We start from the raw sequence: 16,228 nt of genomic DNA, 5'->3' as shown, positions 1-16,228 counted from the left end.
CCTTGACATCCCATTAGAATTTATTTCCCATCTCATTTCTTTCTTTCAAACTCTGGTTATGACTGAGCCTCTGAGTTTGTTTGATAAGGTCAAACTCACTCAGCAGCAGTAAGCTCCAAATGTCATCCCATCACAGCTCAGCTAGCCATCCTCTCTTGGATAAACAGCAAAATATACTCACTGGGCCACTTTGTTAGGTACACCTGTTTAACTGGTTGTTAACTTAGTGGATTTAAGTATGTGGATGTGGTCAAGATGACGAGCTGAAACTAAATATTTGGGATGAAAGGTTATTTAAGCGACTGTGAACATGATATGATTGCTAGTGCCAGGTTGGCCTGGTCGTTTAAGAAACTGCTGATCTACTGGGATTTTCCTGCACAACCTTCTCTAGGGTTAGGGTTAAGATGACCTGAAAAGGAGAAAATATCCAGTGAGTGGAAGTTCTTAGGGTGAAAATGGCTTGTTGATGCTAAGCGTCAGAGGAGAATGGTCTAAAAGCTTCAGGCTGCTGAGAAAGCAACCTGAAGTCAAATAACCACTTTCTATATCCAAGATATCCAGAAGTTCATCTCTGAACATAGGACATGAAAAATTGAAGCAGATGGGCTACAGCAGCAGAAGACCACAAAATGTACCTCTCCAGTTACAATTTGCCTGGACTCACTAAAACTGCACAACTGAAGATGTTGCCTGGTCTGATGAACCTGCAATTGCTGTATTCAAAAGTTAGGGTCATCATTTGGCGCAAACAGGATGAAAGGATGGATCTGTCCCGCCTTGTATCAGCAGTTCAGGCTGCTGGTGATGATGGTGTGATGATGAGTATTTTCTTGTTTGCTTTGGGCCTCTTAGTACCAGATGAGTATTGTTTGGACACCACAGCCTATGCGAATATTGGCCTCCACAGTCAGGAGAGCACCTTTTGTATGTGGCAGAATAAGAGATTCAAAGCATGGATGCGCAGCTGACATATCTGTAGCAATCGTGAAATACTATCATGTCAATATGAACCAAATTCTCCAAGGAGGTTTTCTTGCACCTTGCTTAATCTATGCCACAAAAAATTCAGGCACCTCTGAAGTCAAAAGGAGGCCCAACCTAGTACTAGCAAGGTGTACCTAATAAAGTGTACAGTGCGGATAAATACTGTTCATATTACCAGGTTATGATCCTTCCAATGCATCAAGCTTTCAAATAAACGCAACCTCTCTCTACAAATGTAAAAAAATAATAATGACAATAACAAAACAGTACATTATCCTTTAGTTTGGGAATAGAGAATTCAAATGAATGAATGAATGAATATTGTGTTGAGCGTGTGTTTAGATAGAGGAGATGCAAGGGGTAATGATCATGAATGCCAGTTCATGCCAGTATGCTATCATACTGGAGAATAATGCTTTTGATGGCATCAATGTCAAAGAGATTAAAAAAAAAGAACCTAAATATGGCAAATACGTGTTACAATATTAACTTATGACTTGTGAAAACTCTCATTGGGGCACTGGTGTAGTAGCTGATTTGCACACAGTGCAAAGTTTTGCTCAACTGCTCTCGTAACTCCTTTTCTGCTAAACCCTTGTCAGCATGCATACGTTTTTTCCCCACCTTGTCCTCCAGCTCTTTGAGCTGTCCATTCACAGCTTCGCTGAGCTCTCGAACCTCCCTCTGCAGTCTGATCACCTGCTGCTCTCTGAAGCTCACGTCAGCGCTCAGCTTGGCAATGCTGGAATCACACCTGCGATAATAGGTGGGGAAGAACAGAGAGCTGGTGAGAGACCACTGAATGAGAAAAATGGGATTGAAGGGAGTTTGGGGAAGGTGTGAAGACAGAGGGATGAGCAAAAGACTAGAAAAAAAAAAGTTGTATAATAGAATCACAAAATTAGAATGAAAAAATGTTACACTGCTGTTATCAATTTGCAAAGCAAGATCATGCAATAAATAAGAAGAAGAGGCTCTGGTAAAACCTTAGCAGTCAGGATGGTTACTCTGAACAGATTTCAGTGGTCACTTGTTTGCATCTACTAATGACTCACTGGTACAAAGACGCTCCCACCCACCCAAAAAACTATGAGAATAAATTAACCCTCTCAAGGCAGACGTTGCCGATTTGCAACAGTTAAAAACTAACAACCTGTTTACCCCACATACATATTTTATTTGTTTTTTTTACTCAGAAAACTTAATTTGAACCTGAGAGGGTTAAGTGAGAAATCTCTTTATCACCAAAAGCAATTAGGACGTTGCAAAAACACAACTTACAGCCTCTGACTTGGAAAATGTTGCTTTTAGCAAACTTTGAATTCAGTTGAAGCGATAAGTATCAACTGCAGCAACTCTTTTAATCAGCATGGCAGTACAGCTTCCTTCCTTTCATTGCTTGGTTCAAGATGTCAGCCTGTTAAGGCTTTCTCTTACGGCTTTATTGGGCCTGCCTGTGTGAGTGTGTGTCTTTAAAATATTTGTGATAAACGATTGGTCTGAAATTTGAGTTTTTCCCTGGAGACCAGTCCAGTGCTTCTCTTAATGGCTTCACTGACCAGTGCCAACCAACACAAAAACCACTGGCCCTTAGCTTACTTGATTAATTATGAACAACATGAAAGAGGCTATCACACTGACCACTTGTTTTTCTTCTTCTCTCTTTATTGGACCCTGCATCAGCCCCATTTCCACCCCCTGAAATCTCACTGATATGCCTGCTTTGTAAATGACATATCTTTGTCTTCTATCTCTTTACACATGAAATGCACTGATCAGTGGATGCCAGAAGTGTTAGAAATAATTAGGTCTAGGCTAGGCAACTACACATCAAAAGGCCAATCACAATGTATGTGAGATGACAGACACTTTTCAGCAATCCAGTGCAGTAAGTGTGATGTGCACAGAATCACAGAATAATGAGCAAGTGCTAATCAGCATCTAAAGTGCATTTAAACCTGGGAACCTCACCCAGGTGGGAACAAAATAATTGCATCTGTGCATGTCTGTGTGTATGCCAGGACTGGTTTGAGGTTGTGCAATGGTGAAGAGTTGCTAGACAGAATGAAGGCTAAACACGCAGGGTATCAGCGAGGAACGTCAGATCACTCCAGTCAATCAAAATAATGCCTTCTTGTTTCCTTCACTTGCTGTTCAGTTTTTATCTCAGCATTTGAAAGCAATGTCTGACTCAGGACTCACACAGCGCCTACCTGGCTACTCTTCCTCTCAGGTCTCCGACGCCAGCTGTGTTTTTCTGGTCCATGTTTTGAACAGCGTGTGCCACTCCAGAGGTGACAGAGTCCCGCTGGGCCATCTCTTTCTCTAATTCCTTTACCCAGAACAAAGACAGCATGTTTCACATTTGTTAAAAAAAAGATGTGACTGTTTTCCCAGCAAATTAAGTGAAAAACCAGATGAGGAAGTACATGATTTGTTTGGAAAGTACCAGCAGGAAGCTTCAGATTTGAACTAATTATGCAGCATTCAATGCCATCAAGATAAACATTAAATGCAAACGACACGTGCTTCGCTACAAAAGCTCACTTAAAACTGGCAGAATTTCATCAGCGCACTTGCATGACTGATTGCTGTATAGGCTGCATGTGTAAAATAACCTTAAATCAAATGGATTACCCTCTGGCATTATCATGAAAGCAAACAGTGTGACTGTGTGATGTGGCTTACATTTGATTTTGCAAAGTATTCAGTCCTTTACTTAGTTGATTGCTTCTTGATTTGCAGGATTAATTAGTTTGTTGGCATTCATGTAATATTTCAAACGATGATAGCCTCTAATCATGCTAATGGCCCATTTGGTATACACTAATGAAGCTGAATGTTTCATTCCGGTGCCCTACTTCTGTAAGGCAGCTTTCAGAGAGTGGTTTGATGTTCTGCTCAGTGAAAGATGACTCCAAACACCCTCACACTTGTTCCGCGAGACTAAGATCCGTGTACTCTTTTGCAGTTCTTCTGCTTGACTGTCAGGGGAATAGCTGTTAGAATTTCAACGCATAACTTGAGAGTATTTAGTTAACCACATACTGTGCACATGATCACTTTATGCTTATACAGACAAAATGTGCATGAGCTGATGATGGCGAGAAGTCAAGTAGGCTTTATTTGAGCACTGCACCATTCTATCAGGTGTAATCAAATCAGCTGGGAGTTTGTGGGCATGAGTTGGCGTGGGTGTGCTGCACATCAAACAATACAAGGAGAAGAGAACAGCCAGAAAAGGAGACAATCAGCACATATGCTTGACTTCACCCACCTAAAAGACGTACAGCATATTCCACAAAAAACAAGAAAAAGACTTACACAATACTTTAATACCTAAACATGCATGCAACAGCACTTTTCACAACTTACTTCCACCACCTTGCATACCTGTATGCCCATGCTGAGTTGTTTAACAATACGTGTAATGGTGAGTATGTGATTCTCCAACAGCTTGCGGGACAGTGCCTCAATTTGGACAGAGCCATGGCTGGACTGCAGACCAGCTGTCACCTCCTCTTTGATTCTGAGAGCTTGTTCTAGCAGCACAGCTAGTGGCCTATCCTGACTTCTCAAACGACCTTCCAAGACATCTGGCCTTAATCAGGAAGTAAACAAAAAAATATCAAGCTTATAATGTTTTAGAAGCTCTTTGTTGGGGTTTTTAGTATTTAGAAGATGCAAAAACATGTGTTGCAAATATTGCAAAGTCATGTTGAAGAAGAAAAAAGTCATTTTAAAGTGCAATTCTACAAAGAGTTGATCTACTAAGAGAGAGAATGAAGATGGATTGAAATGTTGTACATTGGTTTTCATGCCCTTGGGTTCTGTCTTCATGTCCCTGTGCATGCTGTGTTGGACCTGTCTGAGGCTGTTGTGGATTAAGGATTAATTTTATCAGTTTGATTCACAGCAGTGTTCGAAAGGTTCACAACCTTAATTCAATCCCATCAGCGAGCGGTCGCGCACATCTTATTCACCTCTTAAGCGCAGATCGGATTTTAAACTGAAAGCAACCCACACAAATTGAAAGTGAAAAGTAAATGACTGCAATATACTGAATGTATGCACTGAATATGGATATGTGAATGAGAAAGGTTACCTTGTGTGACTCTGTGTGTCAGACTGATGATGAGACATTCTTATTGTCTACAAAGAGATATGTATTAAATATATTAGTGTGATAGTTTCTACTCAAATATCCTCCTTATCATTCTTTTTGTTAAATTAAGCATATTATATATTCTATCTTTCACTGGGAGCATCACGAGACATTTTGAACATTTTTGATAAAGACTTTAAACAAATGTTGCTATTTTTTTATTTGTCATATAAGAATACTCACAGGTCTGTGCTGTTCTTCAGCCAGCTTTAGAGATTATGTGTTTGTGTTGTCACTTGGTAACTGTGGTCTCCTTTCATGGGGGTGTGCCTGCCTGCCAGTGTGAACAGTCTTGCAAAAAAAAAAAAATGCATTGTCTATGTGGCGAGGCAGTTTAACTCTGCAAAATATTTGATGACCAGAAAGCGTGAAACATAGTTGTAATTCGTAGAAATGTTGCTGAGAAACTGGTCAGCCTTCTTAGCAGCAGTTCTCGTGACAACATACCTCAAAACACCAGCTTTTAAAAAAGCGGTTATTGAGATAACCTAATACCTTTTTCAATTTTTGGCTGTTATTTTTCATCCCAACTTTGATAGTTTGTATTGCCTTCAAATATTGCATTTGACACTCCAGTTCCCTGGAGTTTGTCTTACTGTATTATGCTAATAGTTTAAAATACAGTTTAATCCAGGCTCTTTGCACTGGACCACGAAAGTGCATCATTAAAGCTCCTCTCTATTAGTCCTACAAGCCAGAAAATGCTTATCGTGGAGAGCTTTAAATAAAGCTTAGGGTGGGCAATGACTGTACAAATACAAATGCTCTGTAATTTAATTAAAATCCAGAGTCACTAAATCCCTTTATTACACTGATAAAAGTAAGACAGACTCCCCCATGGATCGCTTGGATTTGCTTGTTCCTGTGGGAACAAGGGTGGCAGACATGTTTTTTGATTGGAAACACTTCAAATTAAATAAAAAAGCAAGCTCAATCCTGTGTGGCTTCTTCGGTGAAGAACTTAACCTTAATTTATTGAGGCTACCAACAACGAGGAACCGCTTGTACCAGATAGGTCAGGGTCTAGACTGAGCCTGTGAAACACAACATGTGATTATTTGTACAAGGCATACTCAACTCAATTTAAAGGCTTGACCCAACCCTAAGTATTTGGATTCAGGTGAACAGATCGGATCTCTGCTTCGTTTAATCACAGGATACACAGTGTTTCAAGTGTGGTAGTGGCTCTGAATTAGATGTAGTTATACTCATGAAAGAAAATATTTCATGTCTATGTATCTCTCTCCCTCTCTGTTACACACACACAGTGGATTAGTCTCTTATCAATGGGATCAAGGTCATTAAGAGGAAAGGCCTTCTCAGAGCAGACTCATCAGTTTTCCATGGAAGCCCTATAGAAAAGCCTGGGAGCCGAAAGGGACAGTTTGGCTTACACCACGATTTACTTAACTTAAAGAGACGTTGAGAGCATTTCACCATCCTGTTAGCTGTAAATGAAAATGGTTCATTTTGGGAGATGACAGAAATTTCAAGCAAAGAGAACCTGAATCTCTAATCCATCCCCGAATTCATGGCACAGCACCAAAGACTGATGATAATTTTCTGATTAATCCGTGTTCTTCATTCTTACTGTCTCTGTGTGTTTGTTTCTAAGAGAGAGAGGACACAGTGCTAAACAGGAGGGCAGAGAACAGCCAGCGCTGAAACAAGGGCCGGGGGGTGGGAGACGTAATGAGTTATTATACATCAGCGCAGCAACTAAAGAGAGAGCTGAGAGAGGGGAGGCTGCTCAGTGATGCCTGCTCGCTGCTGCACGTGGGTGATAACATTCAGTGAAACATATCCAGACTTGCTTAAACAGCGCGAGACCATCCATGTGACAAAGGGGACATCAAGTCTCTGTCTGCACAGCTTTCCCAAGGTCAAAAAAGTGGAGGGTTAAAAAAAATGCACGTATGATAAAGTACTGAAATACAAAGATATAAACTCAGATGGGAATGACATGGGACCCACAATTAAATTATAAACATCTCCACGAGGCACTGTGGGGTACTGTTATGCAATCGCCAGCATACAGATTACCCAGTCAAGTGACACGGTTGGCCAGAGGGCGGCGTGGTGCACCCTTCGTCCTTCATTTGAATACAATAATTAATGGGTAAGTTTGCCTAACCCCTGGTTAAACACCGTGGACGAGAGTCAAAGAAAAGCGGGCGAATAATTTTAAAATCTCTTACGCAATCGCGATGAAGTCACAGCACGTGCTCCAACTTTCATCGCTGAGGTGAGATATCTTAAATCTTACATGAATTCTTGCCTTCCTTCTAACTAGCCCACTGCACAGTGGGACATAAAAATTTACAGAGTAGTCTGCAGAGGCATTCTGCAAGGTTCGCAGGAAGATTGACACCCTCCTTCATCGTCGCACAGCGCGTTTCGTTCTTGGCGCTCTAAAAACTGATCATCAGTGGAAGTGCACCCGAGCCGCAGCTGCCCAACTGTGACATCCGTCCACTATACAGAGTGTGCTCAGGCTGGCTGGCTGCTGCACAGGCACAATGGAGCAAAAATCACCGAAACACGAGAGCACAGCCAAGGGGCAAGAGTCCTTGTCCTACCAGCGGAGAATGTGGAAGAATTTCCAGGAAAAAACCAAGCCGTGGCTGAGCCCGAAACTGGGATCAGAGCGTCGTGGTGCCGGGGGCGCGGAGGGGAGCAAGAAGGAATCGGGGCTTTGGATGTTTAAGAGAAAAAAGAAACAGCTGGACCGGGTATTTTCATCGTCGCAGCCGAACCTATGCTGCTCTACTCCGGCACCTTTTGAGGGAGACAAGGCTCTCGGAAGCGATGCGGTTCCTGGGACCAGCAGCGGCGGACAGCCTCTGCTACAGCCTCTTGGCACGGCTTCTGGGGCAACGGGGAGCAAACCAGAGCTCACGGCGCACGGAAGCCCAAAACTCCCGATGTCCCAGCTGATGGTGTACCAGCAGAAGAGCTCCTCTCTCGGCTCAGCGTGCTTCGAGAAGCTGGTGGTGGACCCGGCCGCTGTGACGGGAGAGGAGGAGCAGCTGCGTAAAAACGCAAGTGATTCTGTGAGTAAAGACTCGTGTAGTCCCAAACGCACATAGGAGCTTTTCTGTTGTCGTACTGTTTTTTCCTCTTTACCCCCTAAAGCCTGAAGAAGACAGCAGGCAAGACTTTATTGATTTGCTAATTCAATAAACGAGACAAGTTTCATGATTGTGCTGATGCGACGTCCCACTGCCCCTATGCACTCATCTGTTTCCAGTCCACTGATTTCTTTACTGTCTCCACCATCGAGGACTGTATTGGCCAGATATATACATCCAGTTTCGTTGTAGATTTATGTGGTGATCATAAACAACCGCCCACCTTACAAGCTAATTTGTTTGGTATCATTTTATCATCACAGTTTCTCCATATACGTCGAGCAGATCAGCTGATTTCAGTTTCAAGTCTTTCCTGGTAGGGTTTTTAAACAGACAGCATGCTCTGATGCCATTGGCTTTGTTTAGCCTGCGCACAAACGTTTCTTTCAGAGGGACTGTCCCCTAGACTCACGACCATCTGTCTCAGTGTCCTTTCCTTTAGACAGAGGCTGCAACAGGCCTGTGCATGCCCACAGGTTCATCCTGTCTTTTTTGTTTTCATGAAAAGTGGCTGGTTGTCAAACCAGCGGCACTGCTGGAGATTGATGGCAGGTATATTCCCACACCACACATCATGCTGAGTCAGGGTGCCCCAAGAGAAACCATATGGCAGCAAGCATGAAGGCTAATGGTAACGATTGCATTCACAAAAATCATTCAGCCCAAAACATCAGAGAGAAAACTTCAAGTTTTTAAGTTTCAGTCAAATAAAATGGAATGTCATTTTCAAGTTATGTTGTCATAATATCAAATCTCATGAGAACAACACTAAAGATACAGCATGCATAAAATCATATAGGCACATTTTCTTTCACTTGCTCCAAAGCTTTTCATCTCATCATTTTTGAAGTGCTCCAGACTTTTCTGAGCATCATCCAGATTGCTGTCTGAAAGTGATTAAGCACATTAGCACACGTTTCCCTACAGAGGTTGGCAAAAGCTCTGTTATCCATTAAATCTGTATAGGAAAAGTGCACCATGCTCAGTTGTAGAGGTAAATGAAAGAATGCAGTGACTTCATTGAAATTGATCTTACAGCTTCGTCAATAAGCCTTTCAGTTACATAATGTGGAGAAATGTCATTTTGCCAAATAAAGTTGCCGCATTCAAGCATTAGTTACTTCCTGACGCTACCATCTTTATCCAAGTTTTTTGGTCACTTTTTGGCCCTTTCCTTTGCCCGAGAAGAAAGCAGTGGCATAATCTTCCGAGGTTATAGTGCAGCGTTATTGTTCTGTCTTATTAGTTTTACTGTATACCTCTATACCAAATAGATTACAAAGTGCATGATCTGGATCTAATAGTGGAACTAGGAATGGAAAAAAGTGCAACATGAGATGATGGGTGATGAGAGGAAGTAAAAGTAATGAAGACAGATCTAATGGGGTTACAGGTAATGAGACATGACTAGGGGATGAGTTGAGACCACATGAGATAAGATGATATGAAGTGGGAAAAGAGCAGATTAAGATGAGATGCGAACAAGTGAAGAGACAGGAGATGAGGACAGATGAAGTAGGATTAGGTTTGCTTCTTTAATACCTGAGGGAAAAATAGTTAAAAACAAAAAACACACTGACAAATAATCTAGCTTTGCATCATCATGCATTTGCACGTGCATTTTCGTGCATACACCCTGATTGCACAGGTTTGATGATGCATTTGTGTTTCCTCAGCCAACAGAAAATGTGACACTAAAAAATGTACTTTTACTGTTAGAATAAGTATTCTAGCTAGCATTTCATAAATGAAATAAGAGAATATGTAACATGAAAATTCATTTTGTAATTTGATTTGGAAAGTGAGAGATGTAAGGGATTGCTGCCAAGCTCTGTAAGTAATTTCATTGTTGACTCAAGTGCATTTAACTTTGCTGTTTTCAATGCAGTGGAGAGGTTTGTGAAAGTTTTTCTATATGTGTTCGCAGTGGCTGCAGCAAACATGACTGATATTTGTGACATTAAGTTTCAGCGCCCTTTACATCATATTCATTTATTTTTTTTAAACATATCTATGAGTTGCGATTTTACTTTTTCCTCTTTCATTCCATCTGCACTCACTGGGTTGGCACTGGGTTGGACCCTCTTTTGCTTTCACAGTCGACTTAGTTCTTTTTGGCATAGATTCAACATGGTCCTCCAAACATTCCTCAGAGATTCTGGTCCATATTAACATGACATGACAGTTGGTGTGGATTTGTTGGCTGCACATCCATGATGTGAAACTCCTGTTTCGTCACATCACAGAAGTGCTCTATTGGATTGAGATCTGGAGGCCATGGAGACCAGCTGAACACAGTAAACTCATTGTTATCTACAAGAAACCAGCTTGAGATTATTTGAGCTCTGTGATATGGTGTGTTATATGTTGGAAGCAACCACGAAAAGATGGGTACATTGTTGTAATAAAGGAATGGACGTGGTGTGCAATGATACACTGGTAGGCTGTAGCGTTTAAATGATGCTTCACTGGTACTAAAATACATAGAATGTCTCAGACATCCTCCTCAATATTACACCACCACCAGAAGCCTGAACCATTGATAGAATGCTTTGATGAAGATCAGCCACTGTCTTTCTAATCTTCTGTTGTCTAATTTTGGGGATCCTGCAAACCGTAGCCTCAGTTTCCTGTTCTTAGCTGACTGGAGTGACTTGGTGTGGTTTTCTGCTGCTGTAGCCCATCTGCTTTAAGGTTAAGCATGTGATGCATTCAGAGCTAAAAGTCAGCACACCTTGGTTGTAACATGTGGTTATTTGAGTTACTGTTGCCTTTCACTTTGAAACAGTGCGACCATTTTTCTCTGACCTGGTTTTTACCCAGAGACCTTCTGTTGACTTTTCAATCATTTTCTGTAAACTCTATCTTGACTGTGTCTACATTCCTAAATGCGCTTAGTTGCTGGTATGTGGCAGGTCATTCATATATTTGCATTAACAAGCAGTGCAGCAGTTGTACCTAATGAACAGATCAGTGAGTGTATATCCTAATAGGGTTTGATAGATTTAGATGTTTCTTGTATGTATGTGTGTTTGAACTGAAGCAAATGGGTCATCATTAACCAAGTCACTAAGTCAACTAACTCATTAACTTAAAGCGTGTTGGTATTTCTGCTGCCTTTTGCCCGTTTGTCACAGCAAAAGGCAGCAGAAAACACTTGTGCTTACATCACATTTCTTTTAAACTTCCTCCTTCCTTTTATAGATATGTGCTTTAGTAGTCCTTGACTGATGCGGTCATGTTTCTAACCTTCAGAGTAACCTTTCACTCATTACCTGACTGAGCGGCAAGACGCCTGATGTCAAGTACAAAATAATAATATCGACTGGTATGACTCAGGATTTGTGTATATTGTACTCTAATCTGATCTGAAAGTAAAACATAAGATGGAGCAATTAAAAACAAATAAAAAAAATCCCAAATCATCTGATTAAAAACTCAAAGAATACATTTTAATATTTTGAGAATATTTTCAGAAAGTGCTTGTAGTCCTCATATGATTCAGTTGTTTGATTTCCATTTAAAAGGAAATCTGTATACAAAGCTTTTTGGAAAATGCAAACGTAAAAGTGTGCACTTGTGTGAAAATAAAACATAAATGACATTGTAGAAATAAAGCATCTTAAATTTTTGCCTGTCTGTCTGTCTGTCTGTCTGTATTATTATGTGAAAACTAGCTCTCAATGCGAAGTAGGGATAAAAGTATATGTCACAAGTTTGTACTAATACATTTTTAATCCTGACCTCCCTACTCTTCTCTCTTCCCTCACCCTCGAAACCAGCTGTAGCACATGGCTGCCCAACCTGTAGCCTAACTCTGCTGCATGTGTCTTCCTGTTAAAAGGGAGTTCTTACTTCCCACGGCCGCTAAATGCCTGCTCATAGGTTGCTTTTACAATTATTTTTACACTACATTTAGCTCCATCATTCTGCATCCATCATATGTTTATCTCTCATGACACTTGAAGTGTTGCTGTCTGTGGTATTGTGCTGTAGTTGTAATAAGTCACTCTGTGTATTGTGGCCAAAGTAGTTTGTGACCCAGGTGTGGTAAACATTAAAACAAATGTTGTAGCTCTCCCCTCAGCTCGTTTTACTTGTTTAGTATGTATAAACTTAACATTTCATTCAAGAGCAACTGAGACATATTTCATTAAAACACAGTCTTTGCCTCTTTTTGTTGCTACTCAGACACTCACTGCTCCTTCTACTTCCAGTTCTCAGTCACACCCAGAGACTACATCGTGACTTTTTTCTCTTTGCACTCTCCTTTCCTCTGCTCAGCTCATATGTAGTACTTTAAAATATTTAACACTTACCAACCATGGAAGTGGCTTTTGTGTCACAGAGACTGCCCTCACAGCTTACTGCGTAATATAGCTGATGTAAAACAAGTTCCGGGTATTTGTATTGATGAAATCTGTCAGATAATGTTAACCATATCTTTTAAGTGCTTTAAAATATTCTTAACTTTACATGTTGTGTTAAAAAAGTAAGTTAGGCAATCTTTTTAGACATTTGGCTTGCTGTTCCAAGCAGCTAACTAAAATCAAAATCTTGCAGACTGATCTTGTCCAGAAATATAAGAAACTGTAACTCTGGGGTAATTTAACCTGTTGTCCTGATTTGCTAATGCACCGACTGTGAAATGAGCTATGTTTGGATGTCCTGTAGGAATAAGTGCATGACTAGTGGTCGTCTTCTGAGTAGTGTTGTGAGAGCAGAATCGCGGGCACTTGGAAACAGTCCATGGCCTCGTTCTTAAAGTGTCTTGACAGCAGCTTAAATCAGGATTCATTGCAGCCCGGGGGGATCATCGGTTGTAACAGACACATGATTGATGCTGACCGCAAAGACGCCTTGGCACTGTGAAGTGAGGCGAAAAAAAACCAAACATTTTCACGTTGACAAAAGACTGACACCATCTGGAAATGTTGATGAGGTTTACTTCTCCACTTTGTGATTGAGTGTGTTGCAGTGCCTGGAGCGTGTTAGTGTTTCTGCCACAGAAAATCCTGAACTATGGTCATATATGCAGACAAGAAACATTTATGAGATTTAATGTGAGTTTGAGGCGCAGCTGAGTGGTTTGCATTGTTTCATGAAGGACTGGAAACCAAAGCCTGTGGCCAGGCCCTTCCCTTCAGGTTTGTCTGTGTTAAGTGCCCACATGTTTGAATGTGAGTCAGCATTAGCTGTCGCTTACGCTCGTTATGAAGCAGTGACCTGACAGCGCGGTGTCTCCTTGCTTTCTGCTCATGCAGTTAACAACGTAGCCTTTTTTAGTTGGATTTTTTGTTTTGTTGCTATGTAAATTATTAGGCTTTCAATATTTTTGTCATTTATTCACAATACTAGTAGAAATTCAACACCAATTAAAAAAATGAGTGGAAGAGTTGAAAATACACTAAAAAGATGCATTTTAGCATTTCAGCTATAGGTTGAATATAAGCAGGTTGTTCGGTATTAATATGTAGGTATTATGCAGCTGTCAGAATTGTTCTGGTTCTGCTTTTTCTTTTCTTCTGCTACACCTCTCTGTGTCCTTGAGAGATAATGTTACCTGAATTGTCTCCTTGATATAGTTCTCATCTCCTCTGCCCTCAGTGTTATCCTCTCTGATAGTGACACTCTTCCAGCACAAGACAAATTCAAAGTCCACCCCAGCTTCTCAGGAGAACAGTCTGTGCACTGCAAGCTGGGATCTCAGAGCTGTGACACTGTGTTGCCCTCCAGCATTGCCCTCTGCAGTCTCAGCCACACAGTTTCAAACACGAGAACACACACACACACAAAACGCAGGCACATATAGGCATGCACACTCATTCGCTCAATGCTCTGAGGCCGTAGTGTTTTTGTGACAAGGTTAAGCATAACAGTGTATGCTGCTAAATGAATCAGAAGTGCTGATGTGCCTTCTTGAATGAGACCAATACACAAGCGAGACAAAGTGATTGATGTGGCTCTGGCGTTTCTCTCACAATAAACTCTCTCATTTAAGTACAGTAGCATTCAGTGATCTGGCATGTACACTGTATTAATCAGAAGTGGTTGCAGACATGATTGACAATCAGAGTGATGAGAGAGCAGGCAGTGACGGGTCAGCCTGTAAATGGTGGATAGAGCTGGGGAATTAGCTTTCTAACTCTTAATGCCCTCCCACATAGATTAATCATCATCAGATCAAAGCAGAGGTTCAGTGTAGGAAGGGGATTCGTGTGTAGGGAGGGTAGTCGAATTTCACATGACATGCCACAATAGCCCATTTTGTGAATATCGGGAAAGTTGTGGTTTATTTAACAAAATATAAAAGTCATTTCCTTGTTTGAGAGGCCAATCAAAGCTTGTGTGTCTCTTAATTTATGTGTCCTCCTCTAACCTTCAACTCTTCTGAAATTTAACAACCTACCAGCTGACACCTTTTAAAAGGTTGGATGCACAAGATGAAAGCAAGGACACAACAGTAACATGACACAGGTGGGGTATGGCCATTCTTACCAGATAAAACAACACACTGTGGCCAGAAGATGTGTGTGTGTGTATTTTTTTCCCCAGCTCTTCATGCTAATCACATGCAGATTATTTGCAACTCAATGCAGGCCCCACTTCCTCTGTGGTGAGGAAGAGATATTGAATATTTGTAAATGAGCTTCCTTGTAGCATAGATTAAGCTGCCACAGTGGTCAGCTAGTCATAAGTGTTTTTTATTCTGCAGCTGATCAGGGTCCATGTTGGATCTTTAGTAGCTAAAGTAAATAAAGTAAGAAAAAATGTGTCTGGCATTTCAGTTTGGATTGCTTTCTTATTAATGCATATTGCCCTTATGATAATGATTATTTTGAAATATAAATGCAGTTCTCAAATGACTGTAGAATGACATCTTTTAAAAAGTTATATTTTAATAGTTGAAATACTGAGTATTTGTGCTCCCTATAACATGGGTTATGTCAGCAACATATTAACGATTTATAAACCACTTGAAATACGTCTGAAGTTATGTAATGAATCCCTTTAAGAAAACAATATAGAGCAGGTAGAGTGGACTATTGCCTGATTTTAGAATGAAGTAATCTGCAGTGCTTGAACTTAGGAGAACATCTTTGTTTGCCCACTGGGTTTCTTGGGAAGCCATTGCAATCATCTGAAAAGGCACTTTATTGATCCAGAGAAAGCAAGAGAGACAGACTGAAAGAAAGCTGTTAATAGAGTGTCAGAGTGAGGCAGGAAAATATTTACAGCGGGAGTCATTTATTTAAAGAGCTGCTTCACTTTTTCCTCACCTCTGCCTCTTTTAGGGGTTTTTGGTCCACTATTTGATAAAATCTCTGGAATATAGAAGTGAATTTGCATGACTGTAGGGCTGATGTACACTGTTCCAAAAAATAGTAATGTCAAATGATTTTACTGTGTATTTTACAGATGTGTACTGTTTTTCTAGAATAGCATTACATTTACATAAGTAGACTGTGATCTGACACGTCAAATGTAAAATAACATAACATCACTGTAAATGTAATAAAACACAATTTACTTGTTTTTTAAATATATTTTGTTGTACATATGCATATTTAGATCGTAAAAATACATCCAGAAATGTCTCCCGTCATACCTTGGGGCATGTGCTGCTGTTTAGATGTTCTTGTTTTATTGTTTATGGTTACGTTACGTTTAACTGTTATCTTGAATGTTGTGTTTACGCCGTGGTGCAGCGTCACTGACAGTTGTTGTTTTGTAGAGAGAGTGCTGTACCATGAGTGACTTCTGTTGTGCTGTTGTTGAACCTTGAGGCGCATTGTAGCACCGGCAAGTGTACTAGCTTGGGGTTAAATAACAAGCTCAATCTCTCTCTGTGAGCTTCTTTGCTAAGATTTCTCTGCATGCCACAATGTAAAACATTTCACGGACACGCTGTGCTAATTATATATTTTGAAAAAGAAATGTAGAG

General features: G+C 40.7%; 1 protein-coding gene across 1 annotated transcript in view; it reads left to right on the top strand.

Annotated features, from left to right (window-relative positions):
• Positions 1 to 7,276: 7,276 nt before the first annotated feature.
• The window catches only part of LOC102204155 (multiple C2 and transmembrane domain-containing protein 1), a 52,817-nt gene continuing 43,865 nt past the window's right edge, over positions 7,277 to 16,228 (top strand). The window contains exon 1 of the mRNA XM_005722419.1: positions 7,277 to 8,205. Within this exon, the coding sequence (XP_005722476.1) occupies positions 7,672 to 8,205 (534 nt within the window). The 5' untranslated portion in view covers positions 7,277 to 7,671. The remainder of the gene's footprint in view (positions 8,206 to 16,228) is intronic.

Source organism: Pundamilia nyererei, unplaced genomic scaffold (genome assembly GCF_000239375.1).
Source record: "Pundamilia nyererei isolate P.nyererei 1_Seehausen unplaced genomic scaffold, PunNye1.0 scaffold00006, whole genome shotgun sequence".
NCBI classification, from domain to species: Eukaryota; Metazoa; Chordata; class Actinopteri; order Cichliformes; family Cichlidae; genus Pundamilia; species Pundamilia nyererei.
Note: the sequence above shows the minus strand (reverse complement) of the source record. Positions and strands in the feature narration are given on the sequence as shown.